This window comes from Podarcis melisellensis, assembly GCF_964234715.1.
Source record: "Podarcis melisellensis genome assembly, chromosome: 2".
Classification (NCBI taxonomy): Eukaryota; Metazoa; Chordata; class Lepidosauria; order Squamata; family Lacertidae; genus Podarcis; species Podarcis melisellensis.
The window spans coordinates 65,231,894-65,258,719 of NC_138529.1; the positions used below are offsets into that span (position 1 = coordinate 65,231,894).

At 42.8% G+C, this 26,826-nt stretch overlaps 1 protein-coding gene across 2 annotated transcripts in view; it reads left to right on the forward strand.

Annotated features, from left to right (window-relative positions):
• Positions 1 to 26,826, forward strand: part of LOC309364238 (uncharacterized protein) — a 139,805-nt gene that overhangs the window by 48,447 nt on the left and 64,532 nt on the right. The window contains exons 1-2 of one of the 2 annotated variants that reach the window (XR_014165771.1): positions 18,567 to 18,630; positions 24,077 to 24,284. Coding sequence is in view for 1 of the 2 variants with exons in the window: in XM_081901162.1 (XP_081757288.1) it covers positions 24,077 to 24,284 (208 nt within the window). In the remaining variant the exon portion in view is untranslated. Of the gene's footprint in view, positions 1 to 18,566; positions 18,631 to 24,076; positions 24,285 to 26,826 lie in introns of those variants that run through there. The other variant, XM_081901162.1, reaches the window with a different exon arrangement.

The following is a 26,826-nucleotide window of genomic DNA, read 5'->3' on the forward strand; positions in this document are numbered from 1 at the left end:
AACCAGCTAACTTCTGACATACTGTACGGCTGGGGCTTCTGGGACCAAACCCAATTAACATCTTAGTATTTTATAAGCATCGTTTTAATTGCATTTGTATGCAATCTTCTCTCCAAATGCCTTTCAAGGTGCTAGCTCTTGTTCCAATTTTATTACTTCAGTGATTTAAATCCACTTTCTCTGCGCTTCCTGTTAATAATGACTGGTGCTCCTTCAAATGATAGGCCAACATAAACCACTCTCTCTAAAGAATTATACATGAAAACTATTACATTTAACTTTATTATTACCCTTAAAAAAAGAAATCTCTCCCCATCTCTGTTGGAACATAACACCTTGAAGCATTTTTTATCTAACTGTCAGATCTGAAAAGTGCCGCAAAGAAATGTTGTACTTTCATCACTTTGCTATGGTTCTTTTTTCTGGCCTACATATGGCACATTCTGCCTTACGTATTACTAGAGACAGACTTTTGCCTGTGAACGTTTAGTGACTAGTCTAGAATAATGGGGGTTTAAAAGGGTGTGTGTGTGATAGAACTATCCCAGAAGCTCTTTGCCCTTTTAGATGGACAATATAGGGATATACCCTTTCATTGGCGAGAATTGTATCTGAGATGAGTGCCTAGGTGAGGGCATTTCTTAGTATAGGTGGGATTCAGCTAACTAGTTCTGCTAACAGAAACCTGCACAAGGATTGCTGCTGGCACAGTGGGACTCCTTCCCCCTGCACCCCTGAAACTGGCTCTAGGGAGAAACCCAAGAAGTCCGCTCTCCTTATCGGGTGGGCAGCGTTGTGGTCAGGCATCAGGGCCCCTGCAGTGATCCGGTGAGGGCAGAGATTGGCGCTCCCCCTTGTTTCCATCTGGGCTGTGGTACTGGCACCAGGCGGTCCCCCACCCAGGGGTGGCCCGCTGTCCAATCGGCACCGGCAGAAGACATGACCGCAGGAAACTTAAACCGTGGCGCAGCAGGGGAGAACTCCTCTTGCATCCTTTCACCAGAGGGGAAGAGAGGGGAGGTTGTTCCCCCTGGCAAGCTGAAAAGCTTGCGCTGCTGGGCTGTTCTTATAGCTCTTCGTCCCTATATGCTGCAGTCCTCTTATTTAGCAGGAAATAAGATGGAAAGATCTGGTTATTCCTTTTGACTGTGCTAACTCCTGTAACCAGCAGAAAACCAAGTACCTGCTTGCTAACACAGATGGGGAATGCTGAAAAAGTAGCTTTCTTTGCTGTTGCAATAGCAATTTCAGCTTGCGGTAGTTTGTTATAAGGATAATTAGATGTTTTCGACTGTATTATCTGCTGGTCTGTAACTATTTTCTCACTCATTGCACATAAGAGTCTGAGCACATTCAATGTTTGGTTTTATAAGGCTGTTATTTACTAGTTCTTTTGGCCTGTGGTCTAGACTAGTGGGGTTTTAAAAGAAAATATATTCAGGGGATGCTTTCCACAAAGCTTGGGAACGTAAGAAGAGCCTGCTGGCTGAGGTCAATGGCCCATCTAGTCCAGCATCCTGTTCTCACAGTTGTTACCTAGATACCTGTGAGAAGCCTGAAAGCAGGACCTGTGACAGTGGAGGTAGAATATAGCCATCATGGCTTGTGGCCATTGATAACCTTATCATGAAAATGAAGCTTGCCTGCCCACCATCACTATAGAGGCTGTAGAAGGACTTCTCTTTCCAGACTTCTCTTTCATTAATCTAAAAGCACAAGACAGTGTTAGTTGGGAGCCCTTAGAAAAAGGCTGAATATCAGAAGAGAGAGGGGACAAAAATCCTCAAAGTATTTACTGCTGCTGATACATCACACTGACTAATCTTTCACCAGTCGGTCTGGGATTTCCATTTCTAAAAAACACATCACATAAATAATTTTTAAAGATTCTTTGTTTTGAAAATGTTTGGCAACCTCAAATGCAAAATTCCTCAAAAGCTTCTTGCTCTGTGTGAGCAAACACATTTATTCTCAGATTCTTGTATAAATACAAGCCTTAATGAACATTAAGGGTTATTCTCTTATATATTGTGCCCTGGGCCTAATCTGGAAAGGAAGCACTGTACTTGAAGAAAGAGGGCCTAATTCTGAAAGCTGAAACCGGAGAACTATTCTAGATTCAGGGTTGTTCCCAAGAGGTCCATGTGCTTGACATAAGGAGTGGGAGACTTGGTGGGACTTTGCCCTTTGTCCTCCTCATCTGAACCTGGCAGAACTGAAATCCAGTCTCATAGGTTATGGCACATATCCAGAAAGCCCCCCCGTCCCCCGAAATTATTTCAATATTGTTATTATTAGCAGTAGTTGCAACAGCTTACAGCCACAGCTACATGTCTCTCCAATGGTTCGACTTCATTCCCAAAGGCACACTCCTCCATTGTCGCCCAAGGCAGACAGATGCCAACAACAATATGCCTGGTTAGCACTATAGCAAAGATGTGGCATTTTGTGTCTCATTTGTTAAGTTTTTATTTTTAAAGTAGATTTAGTGGTTAATTAAAGGAAAACAAGTTCCATTAAGTTTTAGTTCCTTCAGTTTGTTTGCTAAATAATTTCCTTTATGGCTGAGTATTCAATCAATGTTCACTTAAATAAATTATCTGGGTTGGGTGCAAACCCTATTGACAAGTACTGTGAACACCTTTCAGGACAAAGGCCTTCCAAGGCAGCTCACAGAAGATAATTATTTTTACACATGTGTTCCATATCAGCTAAAGATTTAAACATTTAAAACACATCACTGCATGTGGTGTGTGTTGCAGATTCAGAGCATAGAATTTTCATACCTCTGGAACACCCCGAAACCAGGGAGAAGACTAGGCCAAGGATAGTGAATTTTCCTCCCATAGGTTCCTATGGGAGGAAAATTGCAACAGACGAACGAAAAGAACACCCCAAAATGATGCAGAACTAATAAAAGGAAATAACTCTAATGTCTACCCTACCAGTGTAAGCCAAGATGGCTCTGCCTTTGGTGGTTCATCTGCCTTCTCCCTCTGGCCAAGTCGGATTGGCCTGCACATTGTTAATTAAATAAAAGCACTGGACAAATTCACAGTGGAGGAATAGATCTAGTAACCACCTCTGTGCTCAGAGGCAGAAGGCAGTGAATACCAGATTCACAGGGGAGGGCTGTTGCCTTCATGCCCCGCTTGTAAGCTTCTCAGAAGCAGCTGGCTGGCGGCTGTTGGGAACAGAATGCTAGACTACATGAACCTTAGATCTGAACCAGCAGGACTCCTCTTCTGTTCTTAAAAGGAAGTAGCTCGGGAATCTTTCTCATCCAATTAACAAAACCATGCATACGGAGTGCATGATGAGCCTTTCCCGCCAATGTGGTATTCATGCACTTTCATAAAGCGAAATGAAAAAGGAAGAAAGAGAGGCTATAGGAATACTTCTGCTAGTCCTGGGATGATAAAATGACGAACGTGTTTATGTTAGCCGTAACAGAAATGTTGGCAACCAGGCTCACAATACCCCCCCCCCCGCCCCAGCCTCACAGAACGCAGCTTATGGGGAATGTATACTAATGTTACTCATTTAGGATTTCTGTTATCTGGATACAAATATTGGGTCCTCCTGGAATATTTTGAACCTTTCCTCTTGATTGAATGTCTTGTCAAACAAAAGTGGCAGCAGCTCTCTTGGAGCTGTCTGAAGCTATGCAGATATGATTTCTATCATTTCTTTATTATGTGTAGTCCATAATAAGCACGAGCATGTATAAATCATCGGCAGCTGGCACTTCGGATGCAATGCTCAAAGGAGAGAGAGAGAGAGAGAGAGGAAGACATTTCTCTCTTCCAGTGTCTAGCAATTTCAGATATTATACAGCCCGTCTTCCAACGGCCTTGCAACGTTCTCTTCCATGCAAACCTTCCTTGAAAAGAATAAGGCTTTTATATCTGCCTTGCGACAGAGTCACCGGTAAGATAAGAACTGCAAAGCCGCCACCTTGGTGAGTCGGTGAAGTTGCTTTCCAATGATTTCTGTGATGAATTTGTACAAAGGAAGTGGAGTTATATACCTGATACTCTCGTATAGGTATAATATTTTCTCTCTTTGGTTGGCTCAGTCTTCGATAGTGTATTGAGACACACAATGTGTATACAGAAGCGTTTATCTATATAGCTGTTCTGTGCCTTGCACCTCTCCTATAATGTATTAGACACTTTCCAACACATACGGAGAAATCCTCTTCTGAGTCCAGATGGCGGTCATGATCCCAGGGCACACCCATAGTGTCTTCATGAATGACTTCAGACTTGGGGAAGGAAGCGTTGCAGTTTTCCGCCTTCGGTAGCAATTCCCAGTTCAGAGCAAGCTTGTGGACTAATATGGTTCACTACCACAGCCATCAACACCTGAAACCTGGCCTTCAAGGATCTGTATGTAGGGTCCACTCCTCATAAGTGATTCCGAATTTGGACATCTGATGAGTTGACTGAGAATCTTATACACTTTGTATAGTCTTTGTACACTTAAGAGAGATTTCCCACTCATGCAAAATACCATGTATGATCGCTCATAGGATATGGGGAAATCTTCTGTGACTCAGTCCCTGCTCTCCCTGCTCTCCCTCTCACAATATACCAATGAATAGTCAGCTGCAATAGTAACCTAGAGCATCACAAGATGTTCCACGCTGGATTTATTTCCTAGCACAGCAAAGCTTAGGATAATGTTGTAAGCCAGTGTTTTCAGTTTAACACCTCTCATTTGTAGGGACTCTTTTGTTCTGTTTTCTCTTGTAGTTTCTCAGTGTTGTTGCTGAGAAAATGATTGAGAAATCATTGATGACATGTTTTGTAAAAACACTTTAGGTGGGTGAGAATGTACACAAGCTTTCAACTTTCTCAGCCTTATCTTATATGTAAGGGTTCCACTACTCAGCCAGGAATAATGTGATCTAAGGCAGGTCATTGTGCTTTTGCAGCGGCTGGGATGTGTGAGTTCGTTAGAGGAGCCAAATTCCTCTTTGCATGCCAGCTGCATGTAGAGAAAAAGTACCCTGACAGAGACCTTGGGGCCATTCCTTTAGCTCTGATTCTATGACACCTGCTTCTCCTGCCAACACTCTTGCTGCCATCATTTTGAGAATAATGTCTGTGGTGTGGAGCCTTCTCTCTCTGAGTAGAGCTTCCCGCAAGATTTAGAGAATTCAGGGAGGCAAGGGAAGCCTCCACACACCAAGAAGGCTTCCTGATGCAGGCATTATTCTCAATACAACAGTGGCAAGGGTGAGGAGAGAAGATTTAGCATGATTTTGGAGGGTGAAGCTAAATGTTCACTCAAGGGTCCATTTCAATATGCCTTCCTTGCATGTGTGAGTAATGTATAGAGAGCTTAAAACCAAGAAGGAAATAAAGGAAGTGAAGTGGGTTGCTCTGCCTACTTTTGCCTCTGGCCTCACCCACCACAGGCACGTGGCCCCTAAAAGACTGTCTATATGGACTGAGAGGGTTTCCCCTCATAAGAATCCCTATTCTAGTGGAAACTGTCGATGGAATTTGTGTGAATCCTTTGCAGGTTGAATTTTGACCAACCACAACGCATGGCTATACATGCATGCTTTTAATAGCACAAGAAGTTGCATTACTGGGATCAGGAAGGTGAAAACAGGTGTTTTTAAAGAATGATAAGGCTTTGATGGGTGATAATAAAAAAATACACTTCTTATTTTTGATTCCTTTGTTAAACATAGCAAACTACTTTGAAGGGTACTATTTTCTATTGCATGAGCAGATAACAAATATGACAAATGGCGACATTTTGAGTGATCTCATTTAGCAGACTCTGTTTCTTTGTTTCCAGGCACATTGAACAGGTTAAGGCACATATGTTGGCTCTGGGTTGATGATAATGGAAACCCAACTGATGTAAACCCACACAGTTCTCATTGAAAGGAACAAAGAGTCTTGTGGAATCTGAAAGTCTAACAAACTCTGCTATGGCATGAACTTTGTAGAATGGAGTCCATTGGGGTCACACCTAAAGGACTTGCTCTGAGTATTCATTCAACCCACTGTCTTCGCTGGTGTCATGTACTGGTATCAGGCACTAAACCTGGTTCAAGAATTTGAAGGAAAGCATCTGGAAATGAAGTCCTTGGTGGGGTGCCCTCAACACTGACCAATCCCCCTGACCAACACTGACCAATCCACCAACACTTGGGCTGCCTGGTAATGACATTGCTGCAGTCATTCACCTCCTCATGCTCCCTTGTCTGCTTACTTGCAAGTGGTGGTGTCAAGAGTGGGCCAAGAGTTGAGCCACCATTTTACCTCTGAAGGTCATATGATAGGTATCATATTTTATCTCCAACAGCACAGGAAGTGTTAATTTGTTTATTAGTGTTGCTCCTTAGGTGAACCTGCAATAGAGATAAGGGAGAAATTTGATTCAGTCCACAGTTAAAGAGGAATTTACCCAATTCGCTTTTTCCAAAACAAGATGCAAACAAAAAGACAGCTATCCTTAACACTTATCTGAATTTTGCAATGCAGTTCTCCAGCTGAGTAGTCAGATTTTAAATAACAATCTGATGTGGAAATGTGGAGAACTGAATTTAAGAAATGAGAAACTGACAGAAACTGGAAATGACACTTTCCCATCACTAGCCTGTACTCAGTCACAAGTGCATGGGAGAAGGCAGCGCTGATGTGAGGGTCCATGTGAGGGTCCCAAGTGGTAGTGAGTGATGGTGGGCAAAGACTAGGTGCCAGTTCAGGTGAGCCCTTAAGACTCATGTGGGTCCTGGCAAACACCCAGTATGCTGGGTCTGTGAGGCACCTCGCGTTAGTATAGAAATAGTTAGAAATAGTTCCTTTTCAGCCCTGGCCCTGGTCTGGTGGAATGCTCTGTCACAAGAGACCAGGGCCCTGCAGGATTTGACATCTTTCTGCAGGGCCTGCAAGACGAAGCTTTTCCTCCAGGCCTTTGGTCTGGGCTCAGTCTGACCCCCTTCTTGCTATGGGATCCTGTATGTAAGTGGCCTCCTTGGCTCTCTCTATCCGCTCCTATGGGACCAGCAAGTGGACAGGCCTCATGAACTTTTAATTCCTTACCCCTGCGGTCATGATTCGTGGGTTCCCACTTAATTTTATTTTGATTTTAAATGTGATTCAAATTGTATTTTAAACTAATCCTTTGATTTTGTGTTTTTAATGTATTGTATATTGGGTGTTAGCTGCCCTGAGCCCAGTCTCAGCCGAGGAGGGTGGAGTGTAAATAAAAGTTATTTATTTATTTATTTATTGTTTAATTAATTAATTAATTAATATTAGTCAGAGGATCCTTTCTGATTCTGTTTCTAAAGGGAGGGGAAAGCAACTGAGCAAGAGAATAAAAGGGAAGTAAAACAGCCCAGCAGTATCAATTTTCTCCACCTATCTGCCTGTTCAAGGAAAAAATGTTGGCTCATGAGGGGAGGGTGCCTGAGCCACAGCTGGTAACAAAGAGAGGGCTTCTTTGGCCATGAGTAGTTGCCAGAGCTGATAGCTGTTGCACGGCATGGAGGTTTTTGTATGTGTGGGGCCTTGTTTAGATGGTTGTATGTGGGCCAGATCTCTGCACTGCGTCACAGCTGAAGAGAGAACAAAGGATGGACATTTTCTTTCTCAGCAGATGGCACACAATAGGAAAGAACACACCTGGTCTATGCAACACTGCCTAGCCATTCAACAGAGGGTCTTTAGAGACCCTGAAAGACTAATACAATGTTTAATGCATGGTCTTAAAGTCTTTGTTGTCATAGGTAGTTTCTCCCTGAGACTTCCTGACTGAGGCTTCCTGTTCCGCGTAGTTGCCTTACAATAATTGGCACATTTTCTGCGTATCTCTTATGACTTGTTGTGTAATCTGGTGTTTAAAAGGGGTAATCCGACTACTATTTATTTACTCCAAGCTACATGATTTGTTTATACAAGGGAAGGGGAACCTTTCCAGACGTTGTTAAGACTATCCAAGACCATTGACCAATGCAGACTGGGGATGAAGGGAGTTGGAGTCCTACAACATTGGAGACCACAGATTCTCTATCCCTGGTTTATCCAATGGAGATTAATCTCTGTGTCAGGCAGCCTTAACAGGATGGGCATTTTCAACCTGCCAAAGTATGATACCACTATAGTTACACTGTCATGCTACTGGCATGATTATATCTATTCAACCGGAGTCTGAAAATATCTAATTCAAATGCATCAGATTTGCCTTAAACATTTAAGGCTTTCACTAGAGGAAATAGTGGGCTCCTTAAATTCAGTGGGACTGAAAAAACAACATTACAGGGTGCACGTGATTGCATTCAACTATGATCACTACTAAACCCTGTGAACATGGGTCTTTAGGAGCAGTGTGACTATTAAAGGAAACAGATATATTGTGGTACAGAGAATCAGACAGCTTAGCTTGCAAATATATGTCTGCCTTAAGATTCTCTAATAATTAGATAGGAACTGCTGTAGGCTTTACAGTTTGAGATAGGGCAAGTCTGGTTTGCAAGACTTCCCAGGAGTAAAATCCATAAACAAAATGATTTTATTTAGAGAACTGTTTCATTAAATGCAACTATTAATTGCTGTGAAAATTGGGGAAGTGTGCAAATATTTATGACATGGCAAGCTGAAAATACAAATACAAGCAAGCAAGGATGTTCATGGCTCAATGCAGAAGCTCAGCAAGGCTGTACAGTAAGGCGTTTTAGGCTTTGCACAGCTACAAGGATAATTCACGATGAATTATTGATCCAATGAATGTTGCCTTTTTTTGTGTCCTGTAAGCAAATTGCCTGCAATAAGCATGTGAAATTTTCAAGTGAATTAATTATGGACTAGAACAAGTCTCTATTATGGACCTGATTGACCAGTGCCCATAAAACAGTGTTAAGCCCTTGTTTGAGTTTGTTTTGGAGTGAATATGACTGAGCTAATTCCAGTGTAATATGGATCAAGCCAGGTTAACACCATTCACCATCTTCGTATTCAATTTCTTGTCTTCTTTTCTTTTCAATATTTGCATCATCAAAGACACGATGATATTTTGAGGGTAATTAGTGGAGAGAAATCAATCAATAGGCTAAGTGGCACAGATAAATTATTAGCTCATGGTGGGGAAATATCCTACATTGCAGCCCTCTGCATGACTATTCAGAGGTAAGTCCCTTTCATTTCAGGGAGGCTTTCTTGTAGGCAAATGTATACCTGAGAGTAAGCCCCATTGAACATAGTGGATATTACTTCTGAGTTAACGTACAGGGTGTTGCACTGTAAATGTAATATTGAACTCCAGGCATGCATCGGCATGGCGCCATTGTTATAAGCAATCAATTCCTTTATACAAGTGGCAGCTCTGATTAAAAATCCACAGTTATAACCTGCAGTTAACAAACAGATTAAACATATTGACAAATCAGTTTCAGCCGACTATTAAGTCATAAAAGAAATACGTTTGACTGGAGTTGCAGGGCTAGCAATACCTCATCAGTAGAAGATGCTACTATAACTAGTTATACTGTGCAAATGTGACCTACTGTGTTTGTAGTCAAAGGAGGGAAAGCAGATTCACAGGATTTTTTATTTCTCCAGATTTTTATTTATTTATTTTGCTGTTCTAATGTGGTCATATTACCCACAGTGGTTCACAACAATTAAAATTTCACAATCCATTATAAAACAATGGTAAAAACAGGACTGGCAGATTAAAAAGCCTGAAACATCAAGACAAAAGCTGGCCAGAAAACGAAAGTTTCCCTCTGCGAAGCCTCTGCAATTATTTGTGAAGTTTCTAAATCCAGAATGTAACCACTAGGAGATAAAGGGAGAACAAGATGCTCACGTATATTGTCCCATAAAAAGTCTGCTTTTCAGACTGTTCCTGGAAAACATTCTCAAATTCAGGGGTTTAATTTATAGTTGCCGACTGAGCAAGCATTCCTGGCTTTTCTTGCTAGATGGCGCTGCTTTCTAACAAAAGTTAGTTTCAAGATTGCCTTGTGTGGTAAAAGCTCTGTACGCCAAGGCCACTGCCAAAGAAGAAAGAATTTAAGTTAGATCAGCTTAAATACTAACACTAAGTTATTGGGGTTGTTATTATTTAGTTGAATTTCTGTCCTGCTCCTCAAGACTTGGGGTATCAAAATACTTAAAGCTGACCCTAATAACAGAGAGCGATCTCTACCAGAATTAAACATCTTGAAAGTGCCCCTGATCTCAGTTGGAGTGATTTATGCCCATCTCTCTCTCTCTATACACACACACAGACACACAATTCTAACCAATGAGGTGTAAAAGTGGCCAGCTTGTTCTCGTAATAACCAATTATATTAAAATTATTCTCTGCTTGCTTAACCAGCTCTGTTGATGCCCAGCCCAAATATTCAAGTTCATTGTTTGGTGGACCTTTCGGGGCAGCGAGTCCCTCAGTGATTGGGAACTGAATACACTTTGCTTTGAATGTTTGTATGTATGTTTTGTATGTTTCCTGGTTCTTGAATGGTATAGCCAGTTCTCCTCCCCCCCCAAAAAAATGTTTAGAGGTACTCTCATTTTCCTACTCATATTGAAATATTGTCCCTCAATGAGGCCAAACTTAGATTCACAAATGCTTAGGGGTATGTGTACCCCTGCTCCCCCCCAAAAACCCCCACTAGGTATAGTGTGTTTTATGCTTCTTGTGTGTGTTTTATGCAGGGGCGGCACCAGAGATGGGCAGCGGCAGCCCCACCTGAGCCCCCCACCTGGTTATTTTTCTTTCAGAACTCAACATGTGGGACACAACTCGACCACCTAGAAATACACTCTGCCTCTTCTTTGCTCTCTTCTCTTCCCCCGATTCATTTCCCCCTGGTGTCACCATTGGTTTTATAGAAGCGATGGTTTCAGGTAGGGAGATGGATGGTGAGGTGAACTCTGGCGCGTCATAGAAACTAAGAGCACAAAAGACTTATGGCAAAAACCAAAACACAAAACTCCGCGCTGCACACTTGACAAAACTGAGATAGGAGAAATGTGGCCTTCCTTGTTCCTTTTCTTGCTGGAATTCTCACACATGTTGTGGAATAAAGCGATCAACTCTGTCTTCATGTTTATTGATTTCTGCAAGTTTCCTTGCATGAAAGTACTTCTTTGATGAATTGTATAACTGGACAGGTTTCTTATGATACACACACACACACACACAGAGAGAGAGAGAGAGAGAGAGAGAGAGAGAGAGAGAGAGAGTAGTAATAGTAGTAAATGTTTGGATAACACTCTCAAGAGTTCAAAGCACTTAATATGCATTCACTGTTCAGCCAGATGCATGTTATCTGCTGGTTTTCATTCACACATATAAGCGTAAGCCAAGTCTGACTTCCTTTGTCACCTTACACTGACTTCTAAGCTCTTAGTTTTTGACATGTTTTGGGTTTCTTTACCAAACATCTACCAGGAGTGTCATAAGCAAAATAGCAGATGGCATGGTGGGGCCGCTTTGCTCACCTGACTTCCCTTCAGCTAAGTTGCTGCTCCGTACCAGGATGGGAGGGTCAAGGCAGCAGCAAGGTTGGCACAGTGCTATCGTGCTGGCAGGAGCACCGGATTGGCTTGCTGCCACCTTGCCCCTCCCTCTCTCCATCCTAGTATGCAGCCGAGACAGCTGGAGGAAGGTCAGGCGAGTGATGTAGCTCCACCATGCCACTCACTAATGCAAACGTATTATCCCTGACCCTCATCAATAGGGGGGTTGCTCTTGTTTTACTTGAACAGGATGTAAAGGGTTGTAGAATCCTAGAATTGCAAAGCTGGAAGGGACCTTGAGGGTCTTCTAGTTCAACCCAATGGAATGCAGGAATCTCAACTAGCTCATCCATGACAGATGGCCATCCAACCTCTGCTAAAAAACTTCCAAGGAAGGAGAGTCTATCACCTCTTGTGGGAGTCTGTTCCGCTGTCAAACAGCTCTTCCTGTCAGCATGTTCTTCCTGATGTTATATATATATTCAATATCTTTTGTAAAAGGAAATCTGTTCTGAATACCAAATGCCTCTTTGGTCAATGAGACAACTCTTTATTGTTTTGCAAGCCATTTGATGCCTTTTAAGGTCTGCAAATGGGTTATGTGGCTCTGTTGCCATTCTTCTAATCTAATGTGCTTCCTTCTAGATTTGTGAATCTCTGCATTTGATCTCCACAAGAAGTATAATGTTTGCATTGTTTTCATGTCATGGCACGTCCCCAGAACCAAACTTTTTTTTTTTTTAAGCCAGGCTTTGGGGTTGTGTGTGTTTCCCCTCACAGCTTTCCTTGCACTCCCTGATCTTGTGTTTATTTGTGTAGAATGTTTGCACAACCACTGCTGGGGGCTGCAACCCCATCTTCAAATGTTCATTGAAAGGATGAAAAATGTGTCTTCTTTCCCCTATTGGTAAACAAATGGAGGGTAATGCAAGGAACTGTTTTGACCCAGTGGTTATTTCCATGGAATAGATGGCATAGGCAGTTTCATGATAATAATCTCAGTTTGGAAACGTTGACTATTCAGTGATTCTCAACCTTGGGTCCCCAGATTTTTTTGGCCTACAACTCCCATGATCCCTAGCTCACAGGACCAGTGGTCAGGGATGATGGGAATTGTAGTCTCTAAATATCTGGGGACCCAAGGTTGAGAAAGGCTGACTGGGGAAACATCCCCCTCTTCCAAAGTTATCACAGGGCAAGTTTAGCATCCTCCTGTTATATTAGCCACTAGTTCCTGAATCATCAGTCTCTGGCTACTGGATTGATTGTATCCATGGCCCTTTTAATAGGAAAGGAGAGATTATGTAGAGGAGGGTAGTTCATTTGATTTGTAATCGGCCACCCTATCATGGTTTTGTTTCATCTCACTTTTTTTGGAGGGTTCAATGGAGAGGTAAGCAATTGCAAAGAAAAGGAGCAAGCAAGCTCAAAGGCTGCACAGACAGCAGCAACCAAAACTCTCTATTTTCCTTTCCTCCCTCTGTCTTTTCTTCTGTGACCAAGATGCCCGAGTGTTGCTAGTGTGCTGACTTCTTCCTTGAAAGGGCAGCAGGGGAGGAAAAAAGAGAAGAGATTAAGGTCATCAAGATAATACAAAGAATATTCAAACTGGAAGCAGAGTTTTGTGGGGGATATATAGAAGGTCTGTTTTTCCAATAGTATAAGTCATCAGGCTACAGGAGGATGTAATTTGCAGATTAGGGAAATGAACAAAGAGGATAAAATTAATTTTATAACAGGGAGGAAGAAAGTTCGTTTGAAGGGGACGAAGTAAAAAATGGATGGGAAAGCTCCCATAAAAGGGTTCTGGTTGATACAATCTGACGGCAGATTTAAAGTAAGCTGGAAATACCGGCAAATAAAAAGAAGTATTTTTCTCTCCCTCTTTATCCTTGTGGTATAAGCTGGTGCGTCTCCAAAGTCTGATAGTCCCGGCAGTCAGTTCCCAGAGTGTGGGTGGAGATGGTGCAGAGGAAGGGACAGGAATGTCAGGCGCTGGTACAGAGCCAGTCCTTTCCTCTCTGTATAGAGGAGGCAGACCTCACTCTATCAGTCTGTAAATCCGGCAAGGGAGAAAGAACAACTCTTCTAAAAAGCCTCAAATCCTGTCTAAAGTACTCATTAAGCTCTGTTATTTTCTCCTACCTTTCTCTGGCTTCCAAAGTCAGGCACCCAGTGCCTGATAAACATCATTGCTCACGTTGTAAGATAACATATTTTGTGTGATGCTGGAAGGACCCAGATGTGCTTCGGCTGCACACATACTGTGCGTTTGAAGTACATTTCCTCCCCACAAAAACCTGGAAACTGTAGTTTTAAAGGGTGCTGGGAATCGTAGCTCTGTGAAGGGGGTATACTACAGTTCCCAGGATTCTTGGGGGGAAGCCATGTGCTTTTACTGTATGGTGTGTATGCAGCCTTTGAACGTCTTGTGACTTTTTCTGGAATCTGTTTGCATTGTCACTCTAACATAGTCACTCTCTTTGCATCAATCATAATGGTATAATCAGGGTTCATGCCTTTTCCTAGTCATATTTTCTGTAAATAGAAATATCAGTCTCATAGCCTTTTCTTGCAGGGCTGATGCTCTAATCCAGGGAGGATAACCTTTGGCCCTCCAGATGTTGCTGAGTGGTATCTCCCATCTTCTCCAACGGTTGGCCATGATGGCTGGAGCTGACAGGAGGCAGAGTCCAACTGCACTCTGGATGACTACAGACTCCTCACCCCTGTTGTTACCACTTTATCATTTTGTAGTGCAATATCTATACTCAGAAGTAGACTTATCTGGGGTCTAGGCCCACGTAAGCGAATATAAGATTGCAGCCTTCCTTGTCCCTTTCTTTACCTTTCCCAACTTTTTGATATTCTTTGTAAAGGAGAACCAACCAGAACAGATCAGGTTCTGAGAACTGACTTTCTGACTATTTCCAAGATATAAGTTCCTGGCTGTTGCATGCAGAAGCAGCCCTTAGAGTATTTATACAATCAAACACCCCCACTAGTAACGGCTGCAAGGCTGGAATGTTTAAAATTTATACACTGCACACAGATGTTAGCATCCGTGGAAACTGGTATTACAACTCCTGCTTTGGAGCCTGGGGTACTAATAATCAAAATATGTCAAATCTTGTGGAAGTTGTTGGGAAAGGGACAAGTATTTATTAGAAAAGGAGAAAGAAAGGAGAAAGAAACCTATATGTTAGTCATTCAGGGGAGAACTACAAAAAACCAAAAGAAGTTGCTTGGCTGGTCAACTGTTCCAGGTGCAGTAGCCAACGTGGTGCCCTCTATATGTTGTTAGATGACAACTCCCATCAGTACCAGCAACCATGGCCAAAGGCAAAAGAAGAGTCCTGCTGGATCACGCCAATGACTAGTCCAGCATCTCTTCTTACTGTGGCCAATCAGATGCATTTTGGGAAGCCCACAAGCAGTTCCTGAGCACAACTTCACCTTGCCCATCTGTGATCCCCATCAACTGATGCTCAGAGGCGTTCTGTCTCTGACCGTGAAGGCAGAATGTAGCCCTCGTGGCCAGTCACCATTGATAGCCTTATCATCTGTTAACTTATCAAAACTACCTAACTTGGTGGCCGCCACTACCTCTCGTGAGAGCAGGTTCCGTAGTTTAACTACACACAGAGTGAAGAATGTGCAAAAGGAACAATTGCATGCAATGACCAGAAACCTACACAGTACTAGGCTCTACCTCTGTAGCTGGAGGCAGCCATGCTTCTGAATTTCAGTTGCTGGAAACCACTAGAGGGGAGAGTTCTCTTGTGCTTGAATCCTCTTTACAGGTTTTCCATAGGTCAGCCACTGTGAGAAGAGGATGCTGGACTAGATGGGTCATGGACCTGATACAAAAGGGCTCTTGCGTTCTTATAGAACTGTTTTCTTCCATACAGGGTAAAAAGGTAAAGGACCCCTGGATGGTTAAGTTCAGTCAAAGGTGATTATGGGGTTGTGGCACTCATCTTGCTTCAGGCTGAGGGAGCCAGTGTTTGTCTGCAGGCAGAATTCTGGGTCATGCGGCCAGCATGACTAAACCACTTCTGGCACAAAGGAACACCGTGACAAAAACCAGAGCACACGGAAATGCTGTTTACCTTCCCGCTGCAGCGCTACCTATTTATCTACTTGCACTGGCATGCTTTAGAATTGCTATGTTGGGCAGGAGCTGGGGCAGAGCAATGGCAGCTCACCCATTCGCAGGGATTCGAACTGCCTTCTGACCGGCAAGCCCAGCTGTTACCTTTGTTCCATACAACTGATGTACAAAAGAAAAATTCTTATTTTATTTTTTAAAGAAATCTAATCCTAATCTAATAAATCTCCTTTACATAAAGTGGAATAAATAGGATAGCTTAGATAGAGCAGAATATATAGAATAACACTTCCATTCTGCCAGTGTAAGTTAAAGGTTCACATACTCAGTACACCATGAGTAAATTAACCTAGTACAAGTCGTTACTTTACCTATTTTGGATCGCCATGCTGGCATTTCTTTTTCCAAGATGTAAAAAAAATCATTTTTTTATTGAAAAAAGCCCCGCCTTGCTGATGTTTGCTTGCACATTTATGCAGTAATGCCATGGAGCGGGTGTGCTTCATTTAAATAAATACTTTACCAAACCTCTATTTTTCCACTTTATTTAACATCAGTTCATGTTGCATTAAATTCTCCTGAACTGAACTGTAGCTTGTGTATTACCCTGCTGAAGATTTTTATGCAAAGGAGGGGATAACCCCATTTCCATGCTAAAGTTGCCTTAGCATCCCAGATGAATTGATCTCGCATACCAGTGTTATACACATGACAGAGCAGAGTCTGCAGGAGCTGAGTCAGTCTTGTTGTGTGCCTCCGGTCAATCTGTGCTTTCTTTAACAGGAATAACATTTGAAATCTTCAAAGATTGTAGAGATTCCACCACTGAGAGATTATCTTTGAAGATGTCAAACACTAGGGTAGACAGGCTAGTTTCTGAGACAACCATTGACTCTGCTTTCTCTTAGAGAAGAGGGGCCATGGATGTTGGTTTACTTTTGTATTGGATTTCAGTACAACTAATGTTCCCTCCATGCTCCTACCACAGGCTTGCCATTTTATCGTGTGGCTGGCCTGGCCTGGCAACAGCACCTGGTATGCTCAGGCAAATACCAGGTTGACAGGGGCTGACACTCCTTGCAGAAATCCCTCCTTTTAAAACTGTTCTCTCTTTACCTAGACCAGTGTAAAACAAATGGAAACAATGGCTGTAGCTGCCAACCATCTTCATTTTCCCAGAATGCCTCTTGGTCTTCCTTTGGTTTGCAGCATACCCAGCACACTAGTACAAAAGTTAGGAACAGTGGTGTAGCGTGGGGGGGTGCAGGAGGGGCCGGCCGCACTGGGCGCAACATCTGGGGGTTAGGGTTAGGGGGTGCCAGTGGTGTAGCGTGGGTTGTCAGCACCTGGGGCAAGGCAAGTAATTTGCGCCCCCTAACCCATGGATTTGCGCCCCCTAACCTGTGGATTTGACCCCCTAACCCCCAGATGTTGCGCCCGGTGCGGCCGGCCCCCCTGCACCCCCACGCTACGCCACCGGGGGTGCAAATCCACGGGTTAGGGGGCGCAAATTACTTGCCTTGCCCCGGGTGCTGACAACCCACGCTACGCCACTAGTTAGGAAGAAAGAAAGACAAGAAGACCCCAGGGTGGCACAGTATTTGAGAACTGGACTTTGTGGGTCAGAGCTTACTTTTATAATGAGTCTCTATTTTATAGAGATTCGAGAGCACTTACGTTTTGTGTGAAGTCCACTGTTCTCGGAGTCCACAGTTTGTGGGATCACAGCAGCCATTACAGCTTCAGTCCAACCATTCCTGCTTTCCATAAAGATTGGCTTGAAACGAGGCAGGTGTAACTGTTACTGTTCTTTCTCACTTTTGGAAGGAGAAGGGAGCTAGCAGGCTGAGGCGGATCTAATAACTGCCTGCCATGGTTTGGCAAATCCTGATCATGTGCTATTTTACATTGATTACATTTGTCATGGTTCATCTCAGTTGTAACGCCTGTTGGTCAATTACGCAAGTTTGGCTGGCTAAAAACCCACAAACTAAAGATGGGATTAATTCCATTCCATCCCAATCTGAGAGAGTTTATGAAACTATTATTCTGGTACAGATCATTTGTAACCTGGGAATGCAACAAACATTTGTATAACATAGATGCTTGGGTTATCTATGGGTGTATACGCCCTATTATGTATCTACTCAGTAGCAAATCTGGCTTTTCGTTTGTCTTGATTCGTTTGTCAGGAATTTGTATCTCACCTTTCTAGTGCTTGAGAGCAGTGTTTTTTTTCTGTGGGTACCCAAGTGTACGCAGTACCAGCACATTTTTTCTAGAAGAAAAGCACTGGTTAGAAGTATGGCACTTACTGTAACAACTTCATGGTGACTGGCACATATTTTTTCCTAGAAGAAAAGTGCTGCTTAGGAGCCACACAGGGTTGCTAACAACCACTACAGAATACAATACTTTCCAAAAATACACTATATTAAGAACAGAAACTGGTGCAGCAGATTCAAGCAGGCACGGGACAAAACCAGTTCTCTGCTTGCTAAATCAGAAGCCCATCTAAACTTTCAGGACAGGTGTAATATGATGCATTTACTACAGTGGTACCTCGGGTTAAGTACTTAATTTGTTCCGGAGGTCCGTTCTTAATCTGAAACTGTTCTTAACCTAAAGCACCACTTTAGCTAATGGGGCCTCCCACTGCCTCCGTGCCACCGGAGCATGATTTCTGTTCTCATCCTGAAGCAAAGTTCTTAACCCAAGGTACTATTTCTGGGTTAGAGGAGTCTGTAACCTGAAGCGTATGTCACCTGAAGCGTATGTAACCCGAGGTACCACTATTTACTATTGCATTTGGACCCAACACAGTTTCAAGGTATCACCAGCGTACCTTGTATTGTGATAATCCCGTCAGATGGCTAATTATGGCATGTGTCATAGTGGATGGGCCTGATCTCATCAGGAATGGATGCAGTTGGCATACCAGCCTAAGCTGGACAAAAGCACTTCCAGCTGCAGCTGCCACCTGAGCATCCACAGTAGATTTCAGCACCAGGGACAAGAAAGGTACGCAGACCCTGAATTCTAAATTTTATTGCATAATTGGTCTGAATAATAGAAATGCTTGTGCATAGCATATCAATAACAAGGGTTTGTTTGAGGGAGGGAGGGAGAGGGAGAGTGTGAGAGAGAAGGGTTCTGAATACTTTGCTTTATTGAAAACTTCCACCAATGCTTCTGTTGCTTTAGTTAATCAAATTCTTCTATTGCTGCAGTGGGAGTTTAACGCATTCTTGTAACTTCCTGTCTTAGTCCCAAAGGTTTAAACGTTATTTCATAATTAGCCTTTACAGTTATGCTATATGTTCAGAAAGGAGGGGAGAAAGGAGGAAAGTAGCTTCCCTTCTCCTCCTTCTTTTTTCTTTTTACAGGTAGAATGATTGTTTCTATCTGGGGATTAAAACAGAAAAAAGAAATGTATGCATGTATGTCAGAGAGAAAGAGCAAGAGTTGATCTGCTCATTTGTTAAAAAAATAAAAAAAGTTCTTCTTCCGTTAACACAAGAAACTCCAGCTTGTAAGCATTGGTGAGATCCTATTTGGGCACATGCTAGGCTGAAGATAGAAAACGCCATATGAGACTAGCTGGGGGCAAGATGCTCCTGTTCATGGCTGGCTCATTCAAAGCATAACCCAGCCCTGAGGATCCTTCTACAGTAGCAGCAGCAGCAGCATAAGGGGCGGGGTCAGAAAGAGTGACAGCAGGGCCCTCTCGGTGTCTGCAGGGCTGCGCTCACTGGGATGGAGATGGGTGAGGTGACAACGAGGTTGGGAGAGTTCTGTATTGGTTTCCTATTAAGTGTTTGTGCAGAAAGTGACTTGTGCAGCCACCTGGTGTGGTCAGACAAACTGCATCTCTTTTTTAAAAAAATAATAATTTTTATTCATTTTTTAAACACATAATAAAAACACACAAAAAAACAAAAAAACCAAATACATACAAAACATTTAAATCATAATGTTGTTTTCATACCCTTCTTTCCTCCGACTTCCCCATACCTCCCTTTCGCTGCATCCTTGTTTTACAGTTCTTTAGCAACCCATTATTCAGTTTATCTACTAGTTCCCTTCCATTAATTTCCCTTAAACTTATTAGTTACAGCTGTAATTCTCTAGTTCTTACCCCTTGACATCTTAACACTCCTCAATTTTACAACAATTTTTAAGATATATTTTAAATTTCTTCCAGTCCTCTTCCACTGTCTCTTTCCCCTGGTCACGGATTCTGCCGGTCATCTCTGCCAGTCCCATGAAGTCTGTCACCTTTGTCTGCCATTCTTCCAGAGTAGGTAGTTCTTGCATCTTCCAATACTTTGCCAGAAGAATTCTTGCTGCTGTAGTAGCATACATAAAAAATGTCCTATCCTTCTTTGACACCAATTGGCCGACCATGCCCAGGAGAAAAGCCTCCGGTTTCTTAGGAAACGTCCACTTAAGGACTTTCTTAATTTCATTATAGATCATTTCCCAAAAGGCTTTAATCTTTGGGCAGGTCCACCAAAGGTGGTAAGAGGTACCTTCAGTCTCATTACATTTCCAGCATTTATCATTGGGCAAATGGTAAATTTTTGCAAGCTTGACTGGGGTCATGTACCACCTGTAAATCATTTTCATTATGTTCTCTTTTAAGGCATTACATGCCGTAAACTTAACACCAGTGGTCCATAACTGTTCCCAGTCAGCAAACATAATGTCATGACCGATGTCCTGTGCCCATTTAATCATAGCTGATTTCACCGTTTCATCCTGTGTATTCCATTTCAACAGCAAGTTATACATTCTAGACAAATTCTTAGTATTGGGTTCTAACAATTCTGTTTCTAACTTTGACCTCTCCTTCTGAAATCCTATTTTCCTGTCCTGCTTAAATGTCTCATTTATCTGATGGTAATGTAACCAATCTCGAACTTTGAACTTTAATTTCTCATAACTCTGAAGTTTAAACTTCTCACCATCTTGTTCTAGGATTTCACAGTATTTTGGCCATTTAGAATCCATATTAAGTTTTTTCACCGCCTTAGCTTCCATTGGTGACAACCACCTGGGAGTTTTACTTTCCAACAACAGACAAACTGCATCTCTCCCACTCTCACTCATTATATATATAATAGGGTACAGGCAACAACACATTGAGCATATCACCATTTTGTACAAATAGACTAATTGAAATTAACACTGCCAAATCTGTCATTGACAGGATAAAATCTGACAAAAATGTGCATTTTTCACTTTTTAAAAATTCAGGCTTTGTATGAGTGTGTGTTTAAAGTTGTTTTGGTTTTAATGTATTTTTAATAGCATTAAAAAAAAAACCTTTCAAAAATTGGAGCAAAGTTAGACTGGGATAATTTTCCAGCAACGTTTTGAAAAGAAAATACAATTATAGAAGAATACAGGATTCCCTGTGTGTGAGCGTGTGTTTGTGTGTTACAGTTTCAGCAAGTAGTAAAATTGTAGACTCACCTTACAATAGCCCTACTAGGAGCCCATTTCCCAAATGTTTTGCTTAGAAGGAAGTTATCTGCTTTGGCTCAGCCTATAGCCGAAGTCTTTGTAAGAATATTTTCTGAGGGGCAGGAAAGAACATGGGAATCAAATGGTTAATTTCTGCCTTCGGCACCCGGAAAAAAGAAAATACATGCAAGCAAGGAAAAATATTAGTCTATGTCTTTTGAAAGCCTCTGAAAAGATTTGTCTGAAGCGTGTATTTTAATGGGAGCCATACAGGTGTTTTCTGAGCTGTGGAGCGCCTGCGAGCAGGGCCTGGGGGCAAACCCAGGAATATGGTATAATGTAACAAGAAACCTTCCTCCACCACTCTGCATGCTTCAGTAGGAAAATGCAAATCAACTCATTTCCTCTTTTGAGGAGGACTTTAGATAAGGGGTCCTGGGGCAAAGTAACCCCTTGCGCATTCCTTCTTCCATCAGCCATTCTCCTGCTTTGCCTAGAATGTGCTGTGGGGGTAACAGCAGGCACTGAGATGAGGGAGCAGATGCATACTAATGAGCTGGGGGTATAAGAAAGAAGAGCCGTGTGTGTGTGTGTGTGTGTGTGTGTACGCACACATGCCTATGTGTGTAAAAGGGGAGCTGCTCTTTTTTTTGCCAATTCTAAGCATGTTCAGAATCAGGTTGTCCAAAAGATTTGTTAGGAGCCAATTGTGCAATGCTCTCACTCACTGACAGTATCCCTGCATGCGCACATTGAATTAATCTCAACTGAAAATCGCTGCAAACCGAAAATAAGTCATCTTGCTCCCCTACCTCTGTGAAAAACGCAACAGATCCCTGTACTGCTAAAGAGGCATGGTTATCACTGAGTCAGTTTCTGCTTCTTGATTCATTCCACCCCCATTTTGTTGTTTTATTTTATTTCATGTGAGGTTAGAATACTGTGTTTTGTTTTTCCATTTGTCTGGAAAGGCAAAATACAGTGGGACCTCGGGTTACATGCACTTCAGGTTACATACGCTTCAGGTTACAGACTTCGCTAACCCAGAAATAGTACCTCGGGTTAAGAACTTTGCTTCAGGATGAGAACAGAAATTGTGTTCCGGTGGCGCGGCGGCAGCAGGAGGCCCCATTAGCTAAAGTGGTGCTTCAGGTTAAGAACAGTTTCAGGTTAAGTACAGACCTCCAGAACGAATTAAGTACTTAACCCGAGGTACCACTGTACTCCCATATTCATATTAAGCCTTTTAGTGGTGGTTTAGTGACAATAATAAATGCTAGTCATCATTATTACTGTTTATTTCCCAGTTTTTCAGGGGACTTAGAAAAGATTTTCATATGCCACAGATTTTTCATCCTCTTTACTTGTTTAAAAGGCGGTTCTCCCTATGCAACTACTAACTACTGCTTAGTGCTGAGATAACCAACATAGCACCCCCAGATGTCGCTGGATTGCAATTTCCATCAGCTCCAGCCAGCATGGCCAATGGTCAGGGATGATGTGAGTTATTCTCCACACCATTTGGTGCACACAACATTGGCTACCCCTAACTTAGTACTATGCAGTTTAAGGTGAATACAGACATCATCATTAGGACTGTTGCTGACATATCCACCAAGCCCAATGGAAGGTAAGCTCAAATGAACAAAAAGAGAGGCAGAGAAATTATTGTTCCTCATCTTCATCATCATTATTGCTATAATTAAAGGTACAGTCAATGCTTTAAAGAGAATAAGGCATTTGACTAACACCACAATCATAGCATGGACCTACTCAGAAGTAAGTCCGACTGTGTTAAATGGGACTTATTCCCTAGCATGTATGTTTAGAATTGTAGGCTTAAAATCTCTAGGGCTCTGAGGCTGCAATCCTATACCCTCTTACTTAACATTAAATCCCATAAAACCCAAGGAGACTTACTTCTCAGTAGGCACAAAAAGGATTATACTGTGATTCTATTAAGGAATTATTAGCTGGTTAATCACCTGCCTTTAAATTGATTGATAAATTGACTGATTATGTTTACATATGCCCCAAACTTCAGTATAGGTACAATTTTTGACATACTGAAGGAAATCTAAGAGAAAATTCAATAAACACACACGACTTCTCAGCATTAGGAGGAAATAACGGATTAATATGATGAAAGCTTGCAGCTCTAGTATTTACATACTATGGTTAAATTTCTATGGCCCTTCAATGCATTCCTGATGACTGTGGAATTTGTGTTTCGTATTAGACAGCCACTTTCGGACCCTCCAAATGGTTATTCAAAAGCACAACTTACACCTCATAAGAAATGATACCTTGCTTATAACACTCTTGGACTACTGAAAGCTACTGAAATTGCCACACTGCTGGACAAATTCTGTGCCCTATGGTGACATAAAATTAAAGCACAGTCTTGGCTTTTCCATGGGTGCTCACTGTACATGTCCAGATCATCATGATAATTCTGCGGAAGAGGCTAGAGACCACAGATGTGGTGCCTGCAAGGCCCAAACTGGGATCCCATCCCCAACCTGATTATTACCCAGCAGTGGTGGCTTAGCGAGGGTGCTCAACCTCCCCCTTTCATAGAATCATAGAGTTGGAAGGGACCCTGAGGATCATCTAGTCCAACCTCCTGCAATGCAGGAATATGCAGCTGTCCCATACGGGGATCGAACCTGCAACCTTGGTGTTATCAGCACCATACTCTAACCAATGGAGCTATCCAGGTGCTTTGTTTGACTGCTGCTCAGCAGACATGGACTTCATTGTGCAAACCCACACAGACAATGAGTAATAAAACAACTCAGATGATCTGGATAACCAGAGGCAGGTATTTCAGCAGCTGCTGAAGCCACTTCTGAAAAGGCAGGAAACAAGCCAAAGTCTCTATAGCCCCAGTGCACTGTTTTCAGCATCTTTATTACAGGGGTGGGAAGGGGAATGTGCTATTTTTGCCTACATGCCATATATTCCTTTGTTGCTGTCTTCTTCGTACCTTTACCAGTTGTGGCCAGTGTTGTCCAGCAGGCAAGCATCCCCGGAAGGCAGCAGAGCCCAAGATGAAGGCGCCAGATGAAAGTGGAAGGGAATGGTCCAGCAACAACAATTCTGCTTCCTCGTTGTTCTGTTCTCCTCTCGAAGTGACTGGTGCCGTCATGGAAATTGAAATCTCTAACCCTCAGACCAGAAACCTAACTTCACAGACTTACTTGGTATGTAAAAATATTCCATTTAAATCAGCAGTAAAGCTAACATGAAAGTGCCAATAAATAATATATGCAAAGAGTTTTTTTTATCAATATATAAAGAAAATGTGGAGTTGTGAAGCTGTTGAAAACAAGCATTAGGAGATGTAATGAAGCAGGAATTAGAACAGCACAGTTCCTCTGGCCATTATAAATGAGAACACCGGGTACCTTGAGAACAGGAAAACTGATGAGTACAGTCTGTTCAGGAGAGAAGGAGGGAAATTTCCCCCAGGAACACATTTCAAATTACTTATTTATGAACTGATGAACTGGGAGACCACCTATAGAGAGATAGGAGCAAGCAGTCTGCTGCAGACAGCTACAGAACTCCGAACTAATTGTGCTGCTGTTTTCTGTTATAACTCCTGCTATCCAGCTGGGCTTTGGAAGCAGGAAATTTAGGCACCAAGTCAAAGTCGCGCTTTCCCTCCTTCTCGCCGGCATAAATATATATATACATGGATATGTTAATCTGGCAGAACCACTGGTCAAGGGCCTGGGAAGCAGCTGCTGCCTTTGTCTCGCAAAGTGTAAGGGAGGGGCAGGGTATAGCGGTGGGCAGGGAGGAAGAGGACTTTCAAAGGAGAGGCTCTGAAACGGCAAGAAGTTCTCCTGGAAATGTGCAAGTGTGAAAGACGTCATGCAGCTTCTTGTAAACGTATACCACATATATGGGTGTGGACCAGCCTTCCCAAATGGGCACCCTCCACGTGCTATTGGATTTCAGCTTCCATCATTCTGACCATTGGCCATGCTGCCTGGGGCTGATGGCAGCGGGTGTCCAAAATGCCTGGAAGGCTGGTGTAGACCATGAGACTAGCTTCTGATCCCTTATTGACCTAGGGATGACAAGAGGAGTCCTGTATCTGAAACAGAATGCTGCTGAACACATTGTGATGACGGAACCAGTTCTCTGTTTTATTAACAATTATCTCTTCCCATTCATAAACCTTTGTCTCCAACTCAGTATTTATAAGAGTGTCTGGATGTAATTGTTTTGTCACTGAAAGCTCACAGCAATATTTTCCCTGCACAATACTGTTGTCAGATAAGTCTTTGTAATCACTCTTTTACAGTTATGGAATTGGGGAGGGGAGTGTTGGTCATCCAATAGGTAAACTTGCATCAAACTGTTGATATTTGACCTCTGACATCCAGCGAATGAGACCAGGATTCAACCCACTGAGCCTTGTGCATGAGGGTGGGCTGATATACACAGGAAGTGTTGTATAGGGCTTTCCCATTGCTTTCAATGGAGGATGGCACCTCTGCATTCATCAGTCTGTAGAGCATGGTGGGTAGGGGGTTTGAAGTCCCACACTGGGAGAAAGATTCTTGCATTCCAAATCTACAGTGCTATTATTCCACAGGGGCCAGGTTGCCCCCAAGACTGAGGGGGTCCAGGGCGCATTGTGCATGTGTGTGTGTGATTTCACAGGCGTGTTGCAGGCTTGTGACAGCACATGCAGAATGTGCGCAAAGTCATGTCCTCTGGAGGAGGCCAAGAGCTCTGGTGGAGCCGAGCCCTGAAGCTGCGATGCGTATTGCGTGTGATGTTGTGTGTGCACAATACACAACTGGCCCCCTCAGCATTGAGGGGGCTGGGACCCCTTGAAACAAATATCGAGTTGGCGCCCATGCTCCAATATTAAAGTCAACAGGGAACTGAGTCTATGGAGCAGGAGTTCTCCATTTCTTTCCGTGTGGGCAGCTTGCTGGGATGGCTGTAAAGAATGGGAGATGCTTCTTGATCTAATCCATCATGCTTGGAATGATGTGAAGGGGCTGCCATATCAAGGGCTTGGTCCAGAATGGAAACAATACATTGCAATGCCTCAGCTCAACTGATGAGTCTGCCAAGGACTTCAACAATCAAAACCCTCCTACAGCAAGTGAGAATGCTATATAAATATCAGGAACTTCTTCTTCCATTGCCTAGTTAACAAAGCTATACTTTCTGTTGCACCTTCAGCCTCCACTTTCACTCCATCTGCAGCAACTGAACTTGGGGACTGTAGTTCGGAGACTAGACAATCAAGGTCTGGATTTGATATGACTCCCTACAGCCCTGACATGAGCCAGTCAGAAGAATTACATCAATATGTGCTTTCCTTTGGCTTATCAATCACAAAGTAGTTAAATATGGAATCAGCTACAAGTGGAATCCAAAGGATAGTCAATGAACTATATATACAGTATTTTGTCTGATTATACAGTTGTACCTTGGAAGCCAAACACCTTGGCTCCCGGACAAATCGGCTCCCAAACGATCGAACCGCGGAAGTGAGTGTTCCAGTTTTCGAACGATTTTCAGAAGCCAAACATCTGGCGCAGCTTCTGCAGCTTCCAATTGGCTGCAAGGATGCTTCAGCAGCCAATCGGAAGCCACGCTTTGGTTTTCGAACGGTTCCAGGAGTTGAACAGACTCCTGGAACGCATTCTGTTCAAAAACCAAGGTACCACTGTATGTACCACACCCTGGGCTTGTATGATAAAGGGTTGGTTA